Here is a 25,690-nt window from a genome sequence, read left to right on the forward strand (position 1 = left end):
CCCTCCCCAGCCGGAGCCCCCCGACCTCCGCGGCTCTTGCCCCAGGCCCGGACCGCGGGAGCTTGGCCGTGCGGCTCAGGTAACCGCCCCCCTCGCCTGCTGGCTCCCCCTGGCTGAGCGGGACTCGGGGTCCAGGTGAAGTGGGCGCAGAGCCGAGTCACGCGAGTCCCTCTGCCTCCTCCAGACGCTGTGTTTAATTGTGCTGTGGTGCCCATGCAGCCAGGCCCGCTCCCGATCTTCCCCCGGGCCACGGGCGCTCGTGGGAGCTTTGACTCGGAACCCTAATGATGGCGTCCTCACTAGTGCGCCACGTGCAAGGGGACGAGAGCTGTAAAGGCTGCGGTGAGCCGGCAGCTTGTAGATCTGCTTCACCTATGGGCAGAGCTTGGGAAAGTGTGGCCACTTTTTATTTCTCCCCGGTAGGGTCAGTGCCAGCCACTGGGGAGAGTGACGTGATTGGAGTCTCCCCTATTCCCAGGGTTTGTCTGCTGCACTCAGCTGCTGCATAGTTTGGACTCATTGCTGCAACCGCTTAGAAAACTTTCAGGGAAGTAAGTGCATGAAAGGGACTTCAGTAGGATGACAGTGGAGAACAATCTCAAAAGGAGAACAGTTAGTTCCCTTCTTATTTCTCCTCTCAGTCATTGTGACCCTGACTGTACTGCTTCAGAGCCCTAGTACATCATGCGTTGGTCTTGCTGCCCATGTTGTACCTTAGGCCATTTTGAAACCAAAACTTCATCAGGGGTTAGGACACCAAAGGTCATTGAGAGAGAGGCAGAAGTGGTTAATCAATCTTTAGTGAAAAGGCTTTTTAGAAGGCAATAAAGGAAGAAGCTAGATCTGGTATTTTTGGTCTGGTAGTTTAAGGTTTGTAAAACTAGCCCTAGAAGTGTAAAGTAGACTTGCTGGATCTTGTGGTTTCATCTTGAATCTCTCAATATATGCTGTTTTCTTCAAGGTCCTAGCTCCTGGAGTCATGCTATTATGTAAATATTTCTAGTTTCCAGCCACAATTGGTGTGTAGAAAAGCTTGAAAACATTAACTTTAAAGACTCAAAAAAGAAGCAAATAAAGGTCTTCCATAATCTCCATCCAAAAGTAATTTTAAAAATTTGAAGATTTTGGAAGGCCTAACATGATTTTTTGACTTCTTGGACTAGTAATACAAGTGAAGAAACTGTACTGGTAGCTGCTACTCACTGTTGGGAATCATTGTCTTTTTTTCATGTTAGTCAGTCAAAACTATCTTGATTGGTACCAGTATCTGCAATAATTGAGGATCTAATCCTTGCAGGACTGGGCCTTAATATTGCAAGTCTCATTGACTCATAGACTTTAAGGTAAGAAGGGACCATCGTGATCATCTAGTGATGACCTCCTGCACAAGTCAAGCCTCTTTTCTCATGTGTTTAAATCTTTCTGGAATATTCTCTCTCAAAGGTGGCATTTTTCATGTTTGTTCATGGCACAAAGATATTTTGTTTGTTTCTGGTCTGAAAGCTTGAGCAAAATTCCGTGAACTGTTTTTGGGTTATGGAGAATGAAACTCTCTTTTTCTGTTAAAGATTTCTAACACCACTCTCATAAATGCCTGTGGCAAAAATGGCAGAAGTTTGAAACTTGGCATGGATTTTGTACTCAGAGAAGGTGTACTTTTGTCTGGTTTGATTTAACAAAATATGGCTATTTGAAAATTTCATGCTGAGATTATGACATATTTATTTAAAGTCTTTTCTATGACACTAATCATTGTAGCATCTAAGCACGTCACAAACAATTATTATTTTTCCTATCTCAAGGGAGTATTGCAAATATATTATTATCCCTATTTTGCAGATGGGGAAACAGGATTAAAGAGGTCCATAAGGGTATGTGACACTTCAGTTGTGAAAGTTATCTTGAATAAAATATATGGGGAATAAAGTGTCTTGTGTAGTTATTTACATCTCTGTAAAGTAGTTGTAAAAAGCTAACAAATCAAAATTCTCACTCCTGCTGTCGGAGGTGTTTAATTTAGAAAGGGTGTAAAGGACTAAGCAATGTGAAAGGCCAAGCAAATTGCAAAAAAGATGTATTCACTTAACATAGAGAATATATTGTTATTCCTGATTTAAATATGTATTTGATGTAATTCTCCTTCCTGCTTTCCAAAATTGCAGTTTTCTATTACAGGCAAATGTAGGTCCAAGAAAGCTGTCCACATGGAAAGCCATGGCAGTGTAATCAAACCATTTCTGAAGCAGTCTCAGGATGACTGCTGCTGGTCACATAAGTATTGCTAAGGAACACCTCAGCTTCTCTGTGGTTGGGGTGCTATCTTAGGTGGGACATTGTAGTCAAGGGGGCCTCCAGGAGGGGCATTTATTTTGAATTGGTGAGTAAGAAAGGGAGTAAAGTACATTCTAAGATTATATATAAATAATATGAAGTGAGGAAGGAACTGTAAGGTTGTGTCCAATTAATTTATATTGAAAAAACAGAAGAGGATCTGGGTTGGGTAAGGGTATGGGATAGGACTTCAAACTTTTCTGGCCCTGGAAGACCTTATTTCAGGTCTGGGTGGTGAGAACTTTGGATGGAATACCTCTAAGGGAAAACCCAGGGTGTTGTAGGACGTGGTATTGGTGATTTAGTAGGTGATACTTGAGAGAGAGTTGCCTTTGAACAAAAGGCATCAGAAGTGGTTACTTGGTTGCTAGAGGTGCGATTCTTGGATGTGATATAAAACTGAAGTCGTGCCCTCTTATTGCATCAGAAATTCAACATGGAAAACAGCCCAGTTTTAACTGTCGTGCCCACCCCATGGTCCTCCTCCACTGTTTCATTATCTATTCCTCCCCTGCCTCTTCCACTGCTACTTTAAGCATATACAGTTTTCCACATTGAAAACTACCCAAGTTTAATTGTGATGTCTCCAGGCTGCCTAGCCAGTTTAAATGCATACCTGCAGGTTCTGTGCTGTAAATATAAAGATATTATGCCTCCCACACAATGGAACTGTTATACTGCATGCGACAGGAGCCTCAGGCAAGACCAGTTCAAACAAATTTGGCCCCCTTCTGCAAAACAAATAACAACCCAAAACCAAACAAACAAAATCACCACCACACCATGAGGAACTTCCAAAAAGGTAACTTAATAAAGGCCTTTGTCTGCCAGGCTTGAGATTTGATGAGTGACTTTCTCCCTCCACCTGTCCAGACTCTTATGCCACAGAAATTGCATAGGTTTGAGTCACAGGGGTTGAAGAAAAATAGAATACATACTGTGTTCAGAACTTGTGCCTGTGTTTGTGGAGAGAGCTGGGGTTAGAGCAGATGGAGGTTTCCTGTTAAACTAAGGTGACTAGATGTCCTGATTTTATAGGGACAGTCCTGATTTTTGGGTCTTTTTCTTATATAGGCTTCTATTACCCCTCCACCCCCATCCCGATTTTTCACATTTGCTGTCTAGTCACCCTATGTTAATCAGACATTGTGGAAAACACTACAAGTTTGACAGAATTATTTGAACCAGCCATGATCTCTTGTGCCATACTGTGGACTTTGCGATCTACTTTTGGTCAGTTTAGCACTATTTTGTTTATTTATTTCTTCCCTCCACCCAAGATAAAAAGGGTCATGGTTATGGTTTGGCGGCTAGCCTAACATTTGACTTTTTTTTTTTATTGTGAACTCTCCTATATTGTCTTGGTGATACTTGTAAATAATATTTTGTTTGTATTTAGAACATAAGAACGGCCATACTGGGTCAAAACAAAGGTCCATCTAGCCCAGTATCCTGTCTGCCAACAGTAGCCTATGCCAGATGACCCAGAGGAAATGAACAGAACAGGTACCCATCCAGTGATCCATCCTGTCGCCCATTCCCAGCTTCTGGAAAGCAGAGGCTGGGGTCACCATCCCTCTCCATCTTGGCTAACAGTGAACTTATCCAGTTTTTTTTTTTTTAACTCTGTTATAATCTTGGCCTTCACAACATCCTCTGACAAAGAGTTCCACAGGCTGACTCTGCGTTGTGTGAAAAATACTTCCTTTTTTCGTTTTAAATCTGCTGCCTATTAATTTCGTTTGGTGACTCCTGGTTCTTGTGTTATGAGAAGTAAATAACACTTCCTTATTTACTTTCTCCACACCAGTCATGATTTTATAGACCTCAATCATATCCCCCCTTAGTCGTCTCTTTTCCAAGCTAAAAAGTTCCAATCTTATTAATCTCTCCTCATACGTCAGCCATTCCATATCCCTAATAATTTTTGTTGCCCTTTTCTGAACCTTTTCCAATTCCAATATATCTTTTTTGAGATGGGACCACATCTGCATGGAGTGTTCAGGTTGTGAGTGTATCATGGATTTATACAGAGGCGATATGATGTTTTCTGTCTTATCTGTCCCTTTCTTAATGATTCCCAACATTATGTTCACTTTTTTGACTGCTACTGCACATTGAGTGGATGTTTTCAGAGAACTATCCACAATTACTTCAAGATCTCTTTCTTGAGTGGTAGGGAACAGCTAATTTAGACCCCATTCTTTTTTATATATAGTTGTTTTCCAGTGTGCATTACTTTGCATTTATCACCATTGAATTTCATCTGCCATTTTGTTACCCAGTCACCCAGTTTTGAGAGATCCTTTTGTAGCTCTTTGCAGTCTGCCTGGGACTTAACTATCTTGAGCAATTTTGTATCATCTGCAAATTTTGCCACCTCACTGTTTACCCCTTTTTCCAGATCATTTATGAATATATTGAATAGGACTGGAACCAGTACAGACTCCTGACCACTTGTTCCTACTCATTGTTTCCTATCTTTTAACCAGTTACCAGTCCATGAGAGGACCTTCTCTCTTATCCCACAACAGCTTATTTTGCTTAAGAGCCTTTGGTGAGGGACCTTGTCAAAGGCTTTCTGAAAATCTAAGTACACTGTATCTACTGGGTCCCCCTTGTCCACATGCTTGTTGACTCCCCTCAAAGAATTCTAGTAGATTGGTGAGGCATGATTTCCCTTTACAAATACCATGTTGACTCTTCCCCAACAAATTATGTTCATCTATGTGTCTGACAATTTTGTTCTTTACTATAGTTTCAACCAGTTTGCCCAGTACAGAAGTCAGGCGTACTGGCTGACTGGTTGTTTAGCAGGCTTCCTGCTTCTGATGTACTTAATTTTTTCTTTTTTTGCTATTTTTGAGTCTTTGGCTAGCTGTTCTTCAAATTCTTTTTTGGCCTTTCTAAGTAGTTGAGTACTTAATGTTATTAAGTTACATTCCTAAATAGCTAAGGGTATGTCTACACTAGGAAATTAGGTCAAATTTATAGAAGTCGATCTTTAGAAAGCAATTTTAACAGTCGATCGTGTACGTCCCCACTAAGCTCAGTAGGTCGGTGGAATGTATCCTCAATATTGTGGCTAGCATCGATTCACAGAGCGGTGCACTGTGGGTAGCTATCCCACAGTTCCCACAGTCTCTGCGACCCATTGGAATTCTGGGTTAAGCTCCCAAGGCCTGATGGGGCAAAAACATTGTCACGGGCCCTGGCAATTCGGACATCATGGTGGTAATGGGGCAGGTTCATGCTGTGGAATGCCGATTCTGGGCCTGGGAAACAAGCGCAGACTGTTGAGACTGCATAGTATTGCAGGTCTGGGATGACTCCCAGTGGCTTTGAAACTTTCGCATGCGTAAGGGCACTTTCATGGAATTTTGTGACTTGCTTTCCCCTGCCCTGAAGCGCAAGAATACCAAGATGAGAGCAGTCCTCACAGTTGAGAAGCGAGTGGCGATAGCCCTCTGGAAGCTTTTAACGCCAGACAGCTACCAGTCAGTCAGGAATCAATTTGGAGTGGGTAAATCTACTGTGGGGGCTGCTGTGATCCAAATAACCAACATAAGCAAAGACTTGCTGATATCCAGGGTAGAGACTCGGTGAAATGTGCAGGTCATAGTGGATGGCTTTGCTGCAATGGGATTCCCTATTTGTGGTGGGGCGATAGACGGAACACATATTCCTATTTTGGGACCAGACCATCTTGGCAGCCAGTACATAAACTGCAAAGGGTACTTTTCATTGATGCTGCAAGCATTGGTGGATCACAAGGAACGTTTCACCGACATCAATGTGGATGGCTGGGAAAGGTACAAGACACTCGCATCTTCAGGAACTCTGTTCTGTTTGAACAGCTGCAGGAAGGGACTTACATCACAGACCAGAAAATAACTGTTGGGGATGTTGAAATGCCTATAGTTATCCTTGGGGACCCAGCCTACCGTTTAATGCCATGGCTCGTGAAGCCATACACAGGCATCCTGGATAGTAGTAAGGAGATGTTCAACTATAGGCTGAGCAAGTGCACATTCTACCATCATTCTGCATTTGGATGTTTAAAAGCTCGCTGGCACAGTTTACTGACTCAGTTAGACCTCAGCGAAACCAATATTCCAGTTGTTATTGCCGCTTGCTGTGTGCTCCACAGTATCTGTGAGAGTAAAGGGGAGATGTTTATGGCAGGGTGGGAGGTTGAGACAAATCGCTTGGCTGCTGATTACGCGCAGCCAGACACCAGGGTGATTAGAAGAGCACAGCAGGGCACGCTGCACATCAGAGAAGCTTTGAAAACCAGTTTAATGACTGGCCAGGCTACGGTGTGACAGTTCTGTTTCTCCTTGATGAAAACCCGCCCCCTCATTTCACTCTACTTCCCTATAAGCCAACCGCCTTCCCCGCTTCGATCACCGCTTGTAGAGGCAATAAAGTCATTATTGTTTCAAAATCATGCATTCTTTATTAATTCATCACACGAATAGGGAAATAACTGCAAAGGTAGCCTGGGAGGGGTGGGGCTGGAGGGACGCACTGGGCGGGGTGGTGGATGAGGGGAGGAGGGAAGGACAAGGCCACATCGCACTTCAAAACTTATTGAATGCCAGCCTTTTGTTGCTTGGGCAGTCCTCTGGGGTGGAATGGTTGGGTGCCTGAAGGCCCCCCCCCACGTTCTTGGGCGTCTGGGTGAGGATATGGAACTTGGGGAGGAGGGTAGGCGGTTACACAGAGGCAGCAGCTGCGGTCTGTGCTCCTGCTGCCTTTCCTGCAGCTTCACCAGATGCTGGAGCGTATCAGTGTGGTTCCCCCAGTAGCTTCAGCATTGCATCCTGCCTCTGCTCATCGCACTGCTGCCATCTCTCATCTTGCTCCCGCCATCTCTCATCTCGTTTGTCCCTCCTGTCCTGGCGTTCATTTTGTGCTTTCCTGGACTCTGACATTGTCTGCCTCCATGCAATCTGCTGAGCTCTTTCAGTGTGGGAGGACTGCATGAGCTCAGAGAACATTTCATTGCGAGTGCATTTTTTTTTCCTTCTTATCTGCTCTAGCCTCTGGGACGGAGATGATGGGAGTACCGTTGAAACATTTGTAGCTGTGGGAGTTAAAAATGGGAGAGTAGTATTAAAAAAGACACATTTTAGAAAACAATGGGTAGACTCTTTCACAGTGAACCAAGCTGTTAACATTACATAGCACATGCTTTCAGTACAAGGTCGCATTTTGCCTCTTATATTGAGGGCCTGCCGGTTTGTGTGAGATTACACATGCAGGGCCAGGCAACAGAATTCAGCTTGCAGCAATGCTAAGCCAGGGTAAGCCACTATCTTTCAGCTTCTTCAACCTTCATAACATGTGGGAATGGTTTCAAACAACAGTGCCCTCCTTTCCCATACCAAGCACTCGTTGGATTGGCCATTTAAAAGGAGGAGCTGTCCTGGCCGCGAATGCATCCCAAGTCTTCAGGGCAAATTAATCATTAAACATGCTTGCTTTTATATATGCATTATGTATACAAAGGTACACTCACCAGAGGTGCCTTCTCCGGCTTCATGGTCCATGAGCCTGCTTTGGGAGGGCTGGGAGGGTATTGGCTCCAGGGTGACAAACAGTTCCTGGGTGTCAGGGAGCATGCTGTGTGCTATCCTCATCCTCCTCCACCTCCTCATCTTCTTCGTCCCCAAAATCCTCATCCCTGCTGCATGAGACTCCCCCCTTGCAGATGTCCACGGAAAGGGGTGGGGTAGTGGTAGGCCCACCCCCTAGAATTGCATGCAGCTCATCACAGAAGCAGCATGTCTGGGGCTCTGACCTGGAGAAGCCATTTGCCTCTTTGGTTTTTTGGTAGGCTTGCCTGAACTCCTTAATTTTCATGCAGCACTGTTGCGGGTTCCTGTTGTAGCCTCTGACCATCACGCCCTTAGAGATTTTTTAAAAAATATTTTGGCATTTCTTCTTTTGGAATAGAGTTCAGATAGCATGGATTCATCTCCCTAAATAGCAATCAGATCCATTACCTCCCGTTCAGTCCATGCTGGAGCTCTTTTACGATTCTGGGACTGCATGGTCACCTGTGCTGATCAGCTTGCCGTGCTGGGCAAACAGGAAATGAAATTAAAAAGTTTCCGGGGCTTTTCCCGTCTACCTGGCCAGTGCATTTGAGTTGAGAGTGCTGTCCAGAGCGGTCACAATGGAGCACTCTGGGATAGCTCCTGGAGGCCAATATCGTCGAATTGCATTCACACTGCCCCAAATTCGACCCGGCGATGTTGATTTCAGTGCTACCCTCGTTGGGGAGGAGTACAGAAATTGACTTTAAGAGTCCTTTAAGTTGACAAAAATGGCTTTGTTGCGTGGACGGGTGCAGGGGTAAATCGATCTAACACTGCTAAATTCGACCTAAACTCGTAGTGTAGACCAGGGCTCAGAGGCATAGTGGAGGCAAGAGATCCAGAAGGGGGAGTAGGGGAGACTACCTATGCCAAAGCCCTGGGAATAAATTCTAATAGTCAGAAAAAGTGAACTTTTCACTTCCTGCATCACTGCTTATGACATTTCAGCTGGTGTGAGTGAAAGAATGACAGCAGGGGCAAATGTTTGAGTGACAGTTGTCAGGATGCTTAATATTAAACAAGACTTAAAGTCAGTGGGACTTCTAAAAAAAATGAAATACCAAAACTTCACTGAACTTGTTATGCAGCAGTAAAGTTGCACAGTTAACATTACAAAGTCTGGATGTGTAAATCGTAACTGGATACAATTCTATTAAATTGTTATTTATTTCTTCGGTATTGTTTTTTTGGAAGTGCTATTTGCTGAAATATTTGGGACAAGCTCTCTTCTTTCCGTTTGGCCTGATTCATTCAGCAATGACAGAATCCAGTGTTTTTGACATCGGAGGCCATCTCCATGAAATTTGTCACAAAAGATAGATTGTGGCATTACTGAATGAACTGTACAGGAAAAGAATGGGAAAGAGAAATCTGAGCAAACAGAAGCTTAGCTGGTATTTACCAATGGAAGTGTGGGAAACAAAGGAAAAAAATATGTGACAGTTAAACAAGATTTCCCATAATAATTGCTAACAAACACGCTGCCACCCGTTCCTTCCCCATTTCTAATGCAGGTAAACGCCAAACATCGAATACGGGAATCTCCAAAATTAATATCTAGTCCCATATTGCATATAACATTCACATTCTGTGACATTTATAAAACTGAGGTTTGCCAAGTTCAGCCAGTTGCATGATTGCTAAAATAAGGAAGGCGGGAATAGCATAGGTGGGGACAGGAGAAATGCGAAGCATAGGACCTCTGTGTTTTATTTTAAACCCTCAGTCCAATGTGCTTGGAGAACACAAGTCCAGGCATGTCTGGTGGGCACTGCTGAGTTACCAGGCAAGGGTGAGCAATTCCCCTAGTGTGGCCTTATGCAGCTGAGTCATTGAACCAGGGATCGGCAACCTTTGGCGCTTGGCCCATGAGAGTAAGCACCCTCGTGGGCCTGGCCTGTTATTTGGCCACACTTGCAGGTTTGGCCAATCGCGGCTCCCAATGGCCGCAATTCGCCGTCCCAGGCCAATGGGGGTGGGGGGAAGTGGTGTGTGCCAAGGGATATGCTGGCCGCTGCTTCCCGCTGCTCCCATTGTCCTGGAGCGGCGAACCATGGCCAGTGGGAGCTGCAATCGGCCAAACCTGCGAACATGTCAAAGGTTGCCGATCCCTGCATTGAACTGTAGCTCCCTTGCAGGACAATAGCTGTTAATGGTTGTTTGACACCTGCCTGGGTGTTGGTTACTTTCCTTGGCATTGTCTCTGGAGAGCTAGTATCTCAGCGCTTCCCATACTCACAGCATATTTTAGTGACAGCCATACAACTCAATTCTCATATGCACTAATGATATACGTATTTAGATATGAGTGACTTTCAGCAGATCATAACCTTTCCCCTGATACCTCACACAGCCTGCTTTATATGCAATATCACAAATATCTATAAATGGGGAATATGGGGGTTACAGGATGTGCCTCCAAGGCCTAGTGTCACACTGTCAACTTCAGTACTCTTCCTCAATGAGAGGTGGAAGCTGTCCCATTGACATAGTGTGGTGTAAACACTGCTTTAAGTCAGTGTAAATGTCGTTGAGTTAAATCATGTAATTTACATAATTTACCTAGCATAATTAGCATTAGTGTAGACAAGGCCAAAGTCTGTGGCCGTGTAGTGGCGATGGCTTAATGAACTGTAAAGGACTAAAAAGGAGCCATGAATAAGGAAAACAAGCTTCAGTGAAGTATTAAACTTATCTGGCAGATTATGGAGAGTATGTTGGGGTGAAGTGATTGTACAGATTATGAAATAATTGTGTCACACAACATTCTTGGGTGTTTGCCTGTCTTCAGGAGCTGTTAAGCCCGGAATTTTCAAAGGAGCCTAAGAGAGTTAGATGCCCAACTCTGTTAAAGTTCTAAGGGAACTGAGTGCCTAATCCCTAATGCTTCTTTGAAAATCTCAGGTTTATATATTAATCATCCATTAGGACTAGGATATAGTTTACCGATCTAAAATACATCTTAACCTGATGAGACTTTTTTTTCCCCTTTCTCCTTCATCATCATCTTGCATGTTTAGGACAGCTGTTTCTGGCAACTGGTGATCCTGGTAAATGTCAAATGCCAGGAGGTGCTGGTAAAGCACTAGTACGGAAGCTTGGTATTATTCTTCTGCAGCTGCTGACTTGAATGATAAGAAAAGGACTGAATTGATTAAGGGCACATTGGTTTCACTATAGCTTTTGACATTTAGAATGCAGAAAATTCAAAAGTGCTTCAGAGAAGATGATCCAATCTAATGGTAGGGAAGTTGTGCAGTTTTTCCCAAACTCTGGGGCACAGGTCTCGGGAATGCAAAGGACTAGCTATTGGAATGTGGACAGTTGTTTGTTCATTTAAAAAAAAAAGAGAAAAAGGATGTCTCTCTAGCTGTTATGGTTGTGAGGAAAACCTTTAAAACAAGATATTATGATGGCTGATGCAAAGACAAATTTGCACTGAGCTTGAAACAAGTTCTGAGCCGTGAACTGGGCTATTCATTTCAATGAGTGCTATCTCTGAATAGCAGTGATGATACTCAGGGTTCTCTCAACTGAATTTTTGGTGGCCTCAGCGTGCAGCCACCATCTCTCACTGGTGGCCGCACTGACATTTTTCCTTAAAATATTTAATTAACTTTAGGAAAAACAGATAAATATGCATATCCATCCATTCATCCATCCAAATCATTGTACTTCATGTAGGGTTTTTTTTTTTTCTCCAGACGGTAATAAAAATAATGCTGTGAAAAGTGATATTTGTATGCTCATTAGTATCACTTTTCAGAACACACTTAGTAGCTAGCTGAGAGGCTGTGATAAGTGATATTAACAAACATACAGGTATCACTTATCACAGCCTCCCAGCTAGTTAGTAAGTCTGCTCTGAAAATTGATACTTGCATGTTTGTTAATATCATCACTTTTCTCAGCAAGCCCCAGGACAAATTAAGTCCTAAATGGTGGAGTGAGAGGGGAAGTCAGCGGAGGCCAGGGGCAATATGGGGATGGATGTGGGGCTGGTGGGAGGCAGTGGGTGCCCAGGGCGATAGGGTAATGGATGGGGAAGGCAGTGGGGGACTGGTGTGATGGGAGGTGCCTGGAGCTGCCTGGTCAGAGCTGTGAGGCTGAAACCAGGGGTTGGAGCCTGCTGCCACATGGGTTGGGCTAGGGGTCAGCACCAGGGCCAGCTCCCGCTACCACGTGGCTGGAGCTTGGGACTGGAGCTGGGGTCAGCATGTGGAGCTGGGCACCAGAACCCAAAGCCCCATGGCCTGGATCCTGAAGCCCTGCCACTGGAGCCTGCTGCATAACCACCCTAAGGCTGAAGCCCAAGCCCCACTGCTGGCCCCCGTCCCCAGTGGGTTGAGAACTCATCTTGCTCCTGCAGCACTGTGCCATACCTGTCTCCAGAGATGGTGTAGGGCTGCGCATCCAGGAAGAACAGGGAGGGAGGGGGAGATGCCAATACTTCATCCCCCCATCACTGCCCAGGAGGCTGTTGTGGCTGCACAAAAAGCCCCTTGTGGCTGCATTTGAGAAACACTGCTCTAAATCATAGAATCATAGCAGTGTAGGACTGAAAGGGACCTCAGAAGGTCATCTAGTCCAGTCCCCTGCACTCAAGGCAGGACTAAGTAATAGTTAAGAATGTTATTAACTAGTTATTTCATTGTTCATGAAAGTACATGTAAGAAAGGAGAGAAAGCATGACATTACGAATATCTACACCAGCATTTCCAAAAGTGTTATGGGCATAGGTAAGAGTGTGCATGCAAAGATACTCCTGGGGGAATTCTGCTCCAGATTGCCCTACACAGAAACTTCTCACCCCACACCTGGATCTCCCCCACACTAAGCTCTTCCATAATTGGATCCTGCCATCCAGAGCCTGCTTGCCCCACACCTGGATTTGGGGTGAGGGCTGAGCATACATGTGAGACTCTGTCCCTCTCACTTGCTATCTTGGTGCACCTGGCGTGGAGGGGCAGGACCCTGGGATGTTTCTGCGGCAATTCCAGCTCTTTCACTGTGTGCTGGTCGCGTGCAGCCTCATCACTGAGTCCGTGTCTGGGGTGGAGGGTAGAGGAGGGAGGGACTACAGGGCGATCTCCCACCTCCATGCAGCCTGTGACTTGTGTTCCCTACTGCCATGCTGGAACCTCCACATTTATTGATTGATTTATATATTTATTCCCCTCTGTACCAGGTGCATCAGTTGTGGGCAGGCAGGCTCAGCAAGGGAGGATCCAATTGTGAGGGGATCCAGGTATGGGTTGAGAGGGTTCTGTATGGGGCAATCTGGGTGCGGGCAGCTCAGTGGGGGATCCTGGTGCAGGGAGGAGCCGGATGCACAGAGGTTTCTGGGTGCAACGGTAATGACTCTGCAGGGGGATCCAGGTGAAGGTGGTTGGGGCTCATTGGTGGGGGTCTGGGTATGGGGGATAGAGCTCAGCAGGGTGTATGGGTGTGAGGGCTCGTTGCGGGGGTCCATATGCAGCTGGTTGGGGCTCGTGGGGTGTGGATCTGGGTGTGGGCTGCTCTTTGGGGTGGTCCAGGTGCAGGGGGAGTGGGGCTCATTGGGGTGTGGGAGGGTGAGGCTCGGCGGGAGTGTCTGGATATAAGGGGGTCTGGGTGCACAAGGGTTGCACGGATGGGGGAGAAGCTCCCTGTGCAGGGTTCCTCCCCCTGCAGCTGAGGAGCGATGGGTGCAGTCAGTGGGGTGGGCAGGGGAGCAGTTTTTAGAACTTCCTTCAGCCGAGGGAGAAATCTGGGAGTGGGTCTGACCCGGCCCTGGATGCCGTGCAAGGGAAGAGGAAGTCTCGTACTCCTCAGGACTAGCAGCTGAGCCTGGCGCAGGGTAGGAGCCACCAGCTGAGTCTTCCCGAGTCCCTCCTCCTGGCCTCTGCTGGCTGCCCTGGGCCCCCGAAACATACCGCTGGGGACGGTCGCATGACCGCTCTTGTGGCTTCCCTTTGTTTCTCTGTCAGAAAGTCATTTTTCTGCGGGGAAGCAAAGAAATCTGTGAGGGACATAAATTCTGCACATGTGCAGTGGTGCAGAATTCCCCCAGGAATATAATTTATACACTTTCTGTGATTTCAGCGGGTGTGTGTGTGTCAGGTTTCATTTTTCTGGAATGGGGTTCAGCTTCCAAAGGTTTGAGAAACTCTGGCCTAGGAGCAATTTCAGAAGACTTGTGTTGTAGTCTCAATCCTTCTGTTGTGTGACCTTTGGCAAGTTTCTTATCCATTCTTCACGTCAGTTTCTCTGCTTGTAAAAGAGTTAGTAATACCCCCTCCCCTTGTAAAGCGCTTGGACATCATCAGACGAAATTAGGAATAACCATTTAAATTACTATCGTCTTTGTTTATGACTAGATATATTTTAAAATTTTGGAAACAGAATCAGTATTGTCATAACTTTAATTACAACTTGCTATGTTCTTTGAAACAGACTAGATTACTCCTTCTCTAAAAAAAAGGTTGTCTCCACTTTGCATATACTACAGTTATTGAGGTGAAAATACAGCTATAAAACTGAGTGCCACAAATTGAACAGCTAATGAATTAACCATTGAGGCTGTTGTGTCTTTGAGCTTGAATCTCTTAATATAATGATGTATGACACTTCTAAAAAAAGGTGTGTGGGGAATTAACATCTTGCATTTAGATTTTAAATGTCAGGCCAGCCTTATCTATTTCGTCATGAAAGTTTTTCTAGTGTTTGGACTGATTTCTTATCCTTGTGCACACAGTGCATGGGAAAGTGATTGAATTAGTTGATGAATTAGGGAACTGTGGACTTTTTGTTTTGAAAGATGAAAAATAATAAATGGAATACAAGTTTTAAAAACAAAGACTTTAGAAATGTGTAGAAGTAGAGTGAAAGATTTTCAAAAGCACCTTTGGGATTTAGGAACACATCCCATTGGCTTTAAAATGGATGTATGTTCCTAAATCCCTTAAGCACATTTGAAAACTTCCCTCAGAACACAGAAATCTTAATGACATTGCTTCATCCAAGATGACATCATTTCATCCCTTTTTCTAGACAGCGGTATTGCTAACCTGTGCACAGCTAAAGATTGGTGTTTTCTTTAACCTGTTAAGGATGGAGTTCTGTGTTTCAGTTGCTGAACAGTTTTACTGAAAAATGCAAAGTGACATTTTTCCCTTTCATAATAAAAAATGTCAGCTTTGATCCACAATTACCTATTAGCAGTAGTAGACATAGTCACACATACATCTGACCTTCAGGATCATATGTAACATATATTTAGAAATGTTATTACTGATTGTGCTGGTCCATTAGAGTAGTGGTTCTCAACAAGGGGTCCACATAACCCTGGGGATACACGGATGTCTTCCAAAGGGTATGTCAACTCATCTAGATACAGTATTTTCCTAGTTTTACAACAGTTTACAGGAATAGACTCAATATGGAGAAAAACTTAATTGTTGGTGTTGCTTCACTGCTTCCCAGAATGACAAGGCTCACAAGTGAAAAACAGGCTCGGGTATCACACAGAAATGCAAAGGGCAGTATTTATATTCCAATCAATTTATGTTATAATTATATGATAAAAAGAAGACAGTAAGCAATGTTTCATTAATAGTGTGCTGTGACGTTTGTATTTTTATGTCTGATTTTGTAAGCAAGTAGTTTTTAAGTGAGGTGAAACTTGGGGTACGCAAGAGAAATCAGACCCCTGAAAGGTGTACAATAGTCTGGAAAGGTTGAGAATCACTGCACTAGTGGATTGGCTTCTCAAGTGTGAACTGTATGACTTTTAGATCAGAAGGAAATATGCTTCTAATGGTGCCCAATGGGATCTTAGGGATTTCTACTGTGATGGGATAATAATTTGTGAAGGTAGCACAGTATATAGTGAGGTCAAAGTTAATTTTTGTTCCTTATCTAAGTTTTATTTCTGCTCCATGACCATAAAATGTTCTTTATTTATTACTCATGTGTATTAAATGTTCTGCTGATACATGTCCATGCAAATGAGATTTCTTTTTAAGCATCTCCAGCATCAGTTGGTTGCGTAGGTACAGAGAGTTGGATTGACCAGATATTTGAATGCCAGCTGGCAATCCAAACTCTGGAGCATTAACAAAGAGAGAATATAGGAAGCTCTGCTCTATGGCATTACAGGATGCTTGGTTGTCAGAGTCTGATTAGGTTTCTTAGGCTCCATCTACGTATTCTGCTTTTTCTTCCAGAGTTTTTGTGGGGTTTGATGATGATTAAGAATATTATGAATATATAGATAGTTTCAAATAGACTTACTGATTTGGAAACTATGGGTATGTCTAGACTACCCGCCGTATTGGCAGGTAGTAGTCAATTTCTTGGGGATCGATATATTGCGTCTCATCTAGACGCGATATATTGATCCCCAAAAGCGCTCCCGTTGACTCCGGAACTCCATCAGTGCGAACAGTGGTAGCGGAGTCAACAGGGGGAACCGCAGATGTCAATCCTGCACCATGAGGACAAGAGGTAAATCGATCTAAGATACTTCGACTTCAGCTTCACGTAGCTGAAGTTGCATATCTTAGATCGATTCCCGCCCCCCCAGTGTACACCAGCGCTTAGGTATAAAAGGTATGGCAGGTTAAGGTATGTGGCTTGATTTGCACTTGGCACAAGCATGCTACTTTTTTGTTTTGTGGGAAGAAACGGCAATTTTGTCTCACACTTCCAGCACACGTTAAAAACTAAATACATAAAAACAAAAGCAAAACCCACTTATCTAGTGATTTAGTATTCCTATAACTGCAAAATATATACTGTTAAACAAAAGCAGATCTTAAGTGGTAATATACTTGCACATTTTAGATATGATTCAGATTTATAGCTTTGTGAAATTTTTCTTGGGCTCTGACAAATTCAAAGCATAAGTTACACTGATTTTTATTTTTATTAACATACCAGCGTTAGGTGGGTCAACAAAAATGTACTATGTCTTGGTGCTAAACCTCTGTTTACAGTCTGAGCAGCTTGAGTCCTTGGCAGTCTCTTTTGGAGTATGATTATGCTGGTCATGGTGGAATTGCTCTTTGTAACAAGATGAATGGATTGTCTTAATTGGTAAAACTGATTGGGTATTGTCGTGGCACCATTCATCTCTGAGTATCAGTAGAGATTGACCTTAGTGGTCATAGCAGGGCCATATGTTCCAGCCCCATTTCTTCCCATCAGCTCAGTTATTTCACATTATTTAAGTGCTGGTTATGAAGTGAAACATTGGCCATATAACATGTACTTCTCAATCATGTTTCTTCTGTGAAGCATAGTACATATTGATACATATATTTTTTTCCAGGTAATGATCGTGTGACTATTAACAGCCTTATCTTTGTGTCTGTAGTAAGAGGTCAGGAATCTTCACTGCCATGTCTGCGAAACGATCTGAAACCCAAAATATTCGTATTCAAAGGCATTATCAGAAGACTTTTATGAAATCCAAATTTTGCCTACGCATTGAGAGGTGAGTATATCTGTGACTTCAATGTGATAATCAAATTTTAAAGGGCTGTTCTGCTCTGAAATATAATCATGTTTAAAAATAGCCTAGTGGAATTCCATGTTTGTGTCTCAGTGACTTCCATACCAAATATTTTTAGTATAAAAATGAACAGTGTTTTTTACCAGCCTACCTTGAAGCTTCAGATTGGGCCCTGAGTATTAAACTGGGTCTTTTCTTGTGCATTTTCACCCTTTAATGAAGGTTCTGCAGGCCAGGTTAGCCCCTAGTTACCTGTGTGCAACCCCATGGTCTTAATAAATGAACGAACTATCTCGCTTCTTAAAATCAAGGTTGTTACAGCTTTAGTTTAATAAATGACAGTTTGTAATTAAACTTTTCATGGTGAGAAGTATATTTAGCACACGAAATTTTAGAATGATGAGGTGTGTAAACTGGGTGGCCTCTTCCTTCAGAACAAGTCTTGAAGATGGGACTGTACCGCTGTGTCTGGTAATATTACAAGGACACCCTCAACATAAAAATCACATTTCTCTCTGAAAAATCTTGTACCTCCTGTTACAGGAAACATCTGAGATTTTTATAACTGGAAGATTAGAGAAACTTCTTTGACTTTGCTTACTTTGTACATTTGATAGCACTTTATGTGCAGCCATTTTCCTAATTTCCCTATGTAACTAATTATTTAATCACTTTTCCCTGTTGTCTATGTGGGTCTTTCACACAGCAAGAGGGAAGAGCATTTTCTAAAAAACAAAAAACAAAAAGGGAAAGTGTAGTTCTAAAATTCAAAACTGGTAGATGGGACTCTAGAGCAAGGGAATTACTTGATACTATTTTTAAATCTCTTTGTATCTTATGCTGGGATTTTGTGGTCCCCAATGAGTCTGATGCTGGGTAGAATCAAGGGACTTGGATTCAATGTGATGCGATTCAGTTCAACAAAGCTTTATTCAATATGTACAAAAGGAGAGCCCCTGGTACAAAAAATCAGGCAGAGTCCCTCCAGCAAGGAGTCCCTCCCCTTGCTATTTTATAGCACATGGCACTTACATAACAAGTTACATAACAAGGTACATAACATGAACCTCTAACCAATAAGAGTTAACCTTTCTATATATGGGTTTGTTTATCACATGCTCATAGTCCTCTATTCCACATGCTGAGCTTACCCACTCCCCCTGGCCTTCTCTAGAATGTTCCTAGACTGATGAGCCACAGCATGCTTCTCTATGCATAAGCAGCCTGCAAACCACATCTTATCCAAAATGAACATAAGCATACCCTTCACTTACTAGATATGACGTTATATTGGTACCCCAGGTAATTACTGGAGAGGCTGGCCCAGGTTGGAGCCCATGCTGCAATTGCTTCTCTGCTTCAGTATCTGAATTAGCTTGATTAAAAGGAGCATGAATTTCAGTCAGATTCCGTGACTGAAAGTGACCATACCCTTAGATGTTGAGTTTTTAACATATTTCCCTTAGTATTTAGTGGTATTTAGCAACCTGTGTTTGGAAGATCACAAATTGCTGGAGTAAACGGTAGTCTTAAATCTGCAGCTTCTTCATAAGAACCACAACTGACTTGTTCTGACCCACAGTTGATTTGCTCGGTCACTTGCAAATGGACATAGACATCAGGAAAGACGTTAAGGTTGCTGAGTCCCACAGTAGCTCCTTTGTTCAGTGGCATATCTGGCACCAGCGTACTGCAACACTCAGGGCTTGGCTACACTGGAGAGTTGCAGCGCTGGTGAGGGGGTTACAGCGCTGCAACTCAGGCTGTGGCCACACTTGCAAAGCACAGCCAGCGCTGCAGCTCCCTGGTTGCCGCGCTGGCTGTACACCTGGTCTGCCTCGGGTGTAGCGATTCCAGCGCTGGTGATGCAGCGCTGGTCAGCAAGTGTGGTCACCACAAGCGCTTTTATTGGCCTCCGGGGTATAAGGAGGTATCCCAGAATTCCTGTCCACAACAAACCAGAAGAATGGCTGAACTCCGATCTCCCCATAGCTACTTGCTAAAAAACAAACACAGCTGCTCTGTGCTCCAGCGGAAGGCAGGAGAATTGCTTTGGAATGTTCAAAGCTGTTTGCTTTAGGAGAGAGGGGGGAGGGGTAATGTTGAGCAACTGTTTATGTGGTCTATTTAGGAGTGCATAATTAGCATTTAGTGAATAAGAGACAGGTGGGGGAAAGGTCAAAACTTTTAAAATGATTGAAGGTAGGCACTGTGTATCTTCCAGTCCTTAGAACTTGCAAGGCAGGGAGCTGAGAACAGTGTCAGCTCCAAAAATCCACTCTCTCTGTCTCCCCCACGCTCCCTGTCACATTCCACCCCACCCCCCTCTTTTGAAAAGCACGTTGCAGCCACTTGAATGCTGGGATAGCTGCCCACAATACACCACTCCCAACAGCGCTGCAAATGCTGCAAATGTGGCCACACTGCAGCGCTGGTAGCTGTCAGTGTGGCCACACTGCAGCGCTGGCCTTACACAGCTGTACGAACACAGCTGTAACTACCAGCGCTGCAGAACTGTAAGTGTAGCCATGGCCTCAGAAAAATGAGGACAATAGAATAAGTTTATTTAAAATATATGATAATATATGGAGATATACCTATCTCATAGAGCTGGAAGGGACCCTGAAAGGTCATTGAGTCCAGCTCCCTGCTTTCACTAGCAGGACCAATTACTGATTTTTGCTCCAGATCACTAAGTGACCACCTCAAGGATTGAACTCGCAACCCTGCATATAGCAGGCCCATGCTCAAACCACTGAGCTATTCCCTCCAATTTTTGTACCATGCGCAAATGTTAATCTAATGGCCTGGGGGTTCCAACCCCTAGAGTCTAGACAAAGAATTCATGCTCCAGGCTATGGTTTGTACATTCCACCAGGTGACTGCAAAGCAGCAGCAGCAGCAGCAATGGGATTTCAGGGAAGGCACCTGCCCTTCACTGAGCAGCCTGACAGCCACAGTGGAAAACAGATTTGCACTTTCAGAAGTGCCCTGAGGGTGGCTGCAAGTCCTGTTGAAGTTAGCAGTAGTCTTTCCATTGACTTTAATGGCGGTTAGATTATACCTTTTACAAGTACACATGGAGCTGAGAAGAGATACAGCATCCCACCAAACTTTGGCTTGGAGTAGGCACTGTTGGTAAAGTACCTTGGGACCTGACACCACATTTGAAAGGTAATAATGAACACACAAGATTCTGGGATACATTTGAGAAGTTATTAGTGGTGAATGACTGAATGTGGAGCCATGATATGAAAAAGACTGTGAACTTCGGGGGTGTGTGGAGGAGTGAACAGAATAATTTCACATAATTTGAATAAAGTTACTTTTCACAACTTAAAGCTCAAAAAAAGTAACATGAATGCATGAGGATCTTAGCTAGCAGTTAACATCTTGTGCCACTTCAGTAGACTGTTGTGAAGTGCAGTAAGCAAAGGCTTTCGATCAGAGCAACAAATCAAAACTGAGGAGGCTGCAGATTAATGCTCTAGGTGAGAACACAGCGTTTTACATAGACAGGTTTGACATGTGGATTTATGAAGTGGTGGCTTCTCTCTTTTCTGTTCACTTTCCTGTGCTGAGGGGTTAAAGGTTTTAGCCACTTGTCAACTCTATTTTGCACATAAGTCCAGTAATATTTTCCCTTCCTTTTTGTTTTCAGTATGCCATCAGAGATACTACTGAAGATATTTTCTTATTTGGATGCTGTATCCCTGTTGTGTATCGGTTGTGTGAATAAACGCTTCTATCATCTGGCCAATGACAAGTAAGGAAGAGGGGAAACATAGTAATTTCAATCTCACAGCAATCAAGTTAACCTGAGTTATATGAGACTTTTTAATTTAGTTTCATTGATGCCAGGGAATTGATGTAATTACCCAGCAGCTATTTTTCTGTTGTATTGCAATCTATATGGTAAATTTTCAATATACTGGATGCAGTTTTAGCTGTGTGAGTTCCATTAAAGTTAATGGGACTTGTGTGGCTAAAACCAAGCACACTGCTTTGAAAACTTACCTGTTTTTTTGCATGTATTGCTTTATAAGATCAATTTCTACTTTACTTTTCTTTCTGATTTAGATTAACCAGCACAGGATGCTGGACTCCCTCCTCACAGGCAGGGATTTTTGCACCTTCTTTTCAGGTTCCTGCTTTTTCATTCCAGTTTTTCCCCTGCACTATTGCAGGGGGGTTATGTAGCCAGGCAGTTCTGGTGGTGGTTTCAGCAGCTTTCATTTGTCACAGTGCAATGAATTTATTTTTGATACAAACAGGAGAAAAAAAACAAATAGAGAAAGGTTTATCACAAGGGTATCAGTTCAAAGGGCTAAATTCTATGTTTAATTATGGTCCATGGGTCAGAGTATACATTTAAGACTCAATTCATATTGATCTCCCACTGATGTCATTGGGAGTTTTGCAGATGGATCAAGTGGAGAGGCCAACTTCTGTGTAGTAATTAAAATGTTTAGGTATCATTTTTTCAGTACCATGTTGTGGTATTTAGCATCTATTAGGGAGAAAATCTGCTTGCCTTAGACCCACCACTATTTCTCCAATTTCTCCCATTCCATTTCCCACCGCATCTGCTAAAATGATATGCACTGAATTGTTACTGTTGTCATTGAAGTGTCATCACTGAGCTTTGGAGCGGACACTCCAGTAAGATTAAAGAGTCAGGGAAATCCACACCTCTGAGTTATGGTCTGAAATGTATGCTTGCATCTGCTGACATTCACTGCATTGATTGCATTTGGTTCACATATGGTAGATTTACTTTGCAACCATGAGGGCTAGAAATATACTTTGTAAATAAGCTCCGATTTCATTTCATTTTTAAATGTGATTATATTACACAGGTCACATATAAATGCAAGGGGGCACCCCTGGTGTAGGGAGCTTGTGGCCCATAGTAACTCCTTTGCCTTTTCCCAGCTACTTTCTTCTGCTCACACCATGAATGACTGCAACTACTGCCAGTGGGAGAGATTGCAACAGTGTGGGCTGGTGCATGCCTCCCTCCTAGTTGGTAAATACTGTACTTGACGCCTCAGGGATGTTTTGGACCTTTCTGAGAACAAGGTCTCCTTTCCCATCTCAGCCTCCAGTGCTAAACATTTTCAGCTCTCTGTCCTGCTTCTGGGATTTTCTCTGAAATCTTACTTTTCCATCCTGAATTCCTTTTTCAAATCAGAATCTAGAAGGGGGAGGAGGGAGGAGGAGACTTGAAAGCTTGGGCTGTTGGTGGTATGATCTTTGCAACCTCTTACAGGGGGCAGCTCCTCAGTTGTGCCTCCCAGGCTGCATGCCTTACACAGCCTCAGCTCAAAGAGTTGAAGAGAGGAAACTTCGCATAAATCTTACATGAATTAGACAATCAGACTAATGTTGATTTCCCTACAAAAGGAATGATGTATTCATAGGAAGAGAGAGCTTGGTGGTAGTGATGTGTAATGACTTACATCAACCACTGAGGGCATGGGAAACAGGCTACTATGAGAGACTGACTGTTCTCTTGAACGGAGGTCAGCGTGAGAGCCATCTAAGCCCTGAATATTTTATGGAAAAAGACCCAGAGAAACATACTAGAGCAAGATAACATAGTTTTCATCTGGGAAAAAGCAGGGACTGGTAAGGAAGATCTGGCTGGCCAGTGGATGTGAAAATCCTGTGCTGAGGCTAATTTCTAAGTGAGAAATAAAACCCCATAATGTGTCTTTGGTATAATTACTATGGATTGTGTGGTTGATATTTTGGTAGCATATCCTGTTCATCAATTGTAAAATTGTATTCAAAGGATAAATGGTAACATATTTATTGCATACTGTCCCCCTCTCCCTTCCTATTGTCTCTAATTTGTATGATTTTTAACATGTTTTAATGAGGAAAGGACAGCCCCAGAGGGAAAGAATTATAACATGAGGAAGGAAGGGTGTTTTTTAAATGCATACAAAAATGCATGAAAAAGAGAGAGAGAGATGTTGTCTAGTGCTGCAGCACAAGGCTAGGGATTGGGAAGTCCTGAGTTCTTATTCTGGCCCTGAAAATGACTTTTTTATGAATTGGGCAATCTTTTAACTTTGCTGTTGCATTTTCCACATACATAAGTGATAGTTATCTACCTCTCTGAGGTACGGTGGGAATTAACTAGATAACATTTATAAAACACTCTTGATGCGGAAAAGTGGCGACTCTTGGGTAGCAGGGAGCCACTGTAGCAGTTTTGATGCCACCTTCTTCTAACCATGGTGGAAGGGATGTGGCTTGGTACAAAAAGGGCATGTTGAGTACATCCCTGGTATGGCCCAGCTGTTGGATTAGCCCTTGGGGACATTAGCAGCCATCACAACTTAAAGCAGCCTTCTAATTTGTACCAGGTGACTGCCCTGGCATTATGTTGGCTGAGGACAGGTCTAGGAATGCAGCACAAATGGCACTTTTGCATCTCCCTGTTGGTTATGATTATGATGTCCTTACTCAGTCTTTGCTCAGACATTCCCACTGATCTCAGTGTGAATTGTTTGAGAAGGTAATGAGTACAAGTAGGATGTCTGGTAAAACTTTTTATATCCAACAAAAATATCAAGATGTGTATAAATGCTCTTTGGTTCTCATTATGTGACTTGTCTTTCCCCCAGCAATCTAATTTCTAGCTTATCCGCACTAATACAGAATATGGGGTTTAACAACAAACTAAAAGAAGGGGAAATTATGAATACAGAAGGACATCAGCCATTGAGGCAAAACTCAGATGTTGAGACTTTCTAGAAATTGCACTGCTCTACGGCCAAAATGCTTCTGAAATAAATGTAGTCCAACTTTACTAATTCTGGGTCACTGAGAACGAAAATGATGCTTAAAATTGTTGATTGGCTCTGGTTTTCAAGATACGCAATTGGGTCAGTGTATATGACCCTTGACTTGGGAGTGGCGGAGGATAAGTGAGTTATAAAGGGAAGGGATCTCAATTTAAACCAGAAATGACTAAAATACATCTTTGACTGGATCTGTGAATAAATCTATGACTGGGTTTGGACAGTACTTGCTTTTTAGGCAAAACAATGAATGATGCAATCTGAAGCTGGTATTGCGTCATACATGATATGAATTGCATCACGTTGTTCCTAGAAGTCATGGATGATGCAATCATAACGAAGCTTATATCACTCTGCTGAAGAAATTGCCCTAGATCAGCTCTAGAAGTCATATAGTGTCGTGCTCTCTTCTTTGTCAGTGTTTAATTTTGCAAAGGGACACATCTCTGTTTAGTCAAAGTGAACAGAGGTGCCTCGTACTTGTGTGAAGAGTGCAGATAACTTCTGCTATGTTTGTGGTGAAGTGACTTTTGCATCACAAAAGCGCAATATAACCGCTATGGTTAAGAAAGCCTATCCCCTTTCTTTTGGCTGCAAAATTGGAGATCAGGACAAGAGGTGGGCCCCACACATATGCTGCAAGACTTGTGCATCAAATCTTGGCCGGTGATTGAACAGGAAAAGGAAATCTATGCCTTTTGCAGTGCCAATGATTTGGAGAGAGCCAACAGATCATAGCAGCAATTGTTCCTTCTGCATGGTGCCTCCATTTGGGAAAGGTGTGTCAAAGAAGAAAAAGTGGACTGTGCATTATCCAAACATTCCATCAGCTATACGCCCAGTACCCCCCGGAGAAGGACTGCCAGTTCCTGATGCACCAGAATAATTCTCATTTGAGTCAGACGAGGAAGAGGAAGAGGATGAAACTTCTGGTCCTGAACCATCAATGTCACAGGACCCACATTTTCTCCCATCCTCCTCCTCTGAACCACACTGCATAACACAAGGTGAACTGAATGACCTTGTCAGGGATTTGGAACTCCCCAAGAGTAAGGCAGAGCTATTGGGCTCCAGACTACAGCAGTGGAATCTCCTGGCAGGCTATCAGGGCAAATGGAGCCCATCAATGCTTGCAGACTATTGCTGGACAGTGACAAGAGATGCTCCATTTAATGAATACAAGAGACAAGCCAAGAAGCGCCGAGTAGACACTGAATAGGACTAAACTATGTACATAATAGTTTTTTGCCTTTTGTTTCATAATAAATTGTATTTATATAACCCTTTTGCTGATTTTTAAAGTGTTACATAAACAGGACAGGTGAAATATTATCCTGTAAAGCAACCATAAATGCATGAAAAGACCTAGGTTTACAATTTATGATTAAAAATCTACTATCTACACAATATACATAGACATAAAATGTAAAAACTTAAATATC

The 25,690-nt window shown here is 43.3% G+C and overlaps 1 protein-coding gene across 2 annotated transcripts in view; it reads left to right on the forward strand.

Annotated features, from left to right (window-relative positions):
- The window catches only part of FBXO15 (F-box protein 15), a 60,705-nt gene continuing 35,015 nt past the window's right edge, over positions 1-25,690 (forward strand). The window contains exons 1-3 of one of the 2 annotated variants that reach the window (XM_050941836.1): positions 1-79; positions 17,296-17,415; positions 21,095-21,199. In XM_050941836.1, coding sequence (XP_050797793.1) covers positions 17,321-17,415; positions 21,095-21,199 — 200 coding nt within the window. In that variant the 5' untranslated portion in view covers positions 1-79; positions 17,296-17,320. Of the gene's footprint in view, positions 80-17,295; positions 17,416-19,562; positions 20,608-21,094; positions 21,200-25,690 lie in introns of those variants that run through there. The other variant, XM_050941837.1, reaches the window with a different exon arrangement.

The sequence above is a fragment of the Gopherus flavomarginatus genome, chromosome 2 (assembly GCF_025201925.1).
Source record: "Gopherus flavomarginatus isolate rGopFla2 chromosome 2, rGopFla2.mat.asm, whole genome shotgun sequence".
NCBI classification, from domain to species: Eukaryota; Metazoa; Chordata; order Testudines; family Testudinidae; genus Gopherus; species Gopherus flavomarginatus.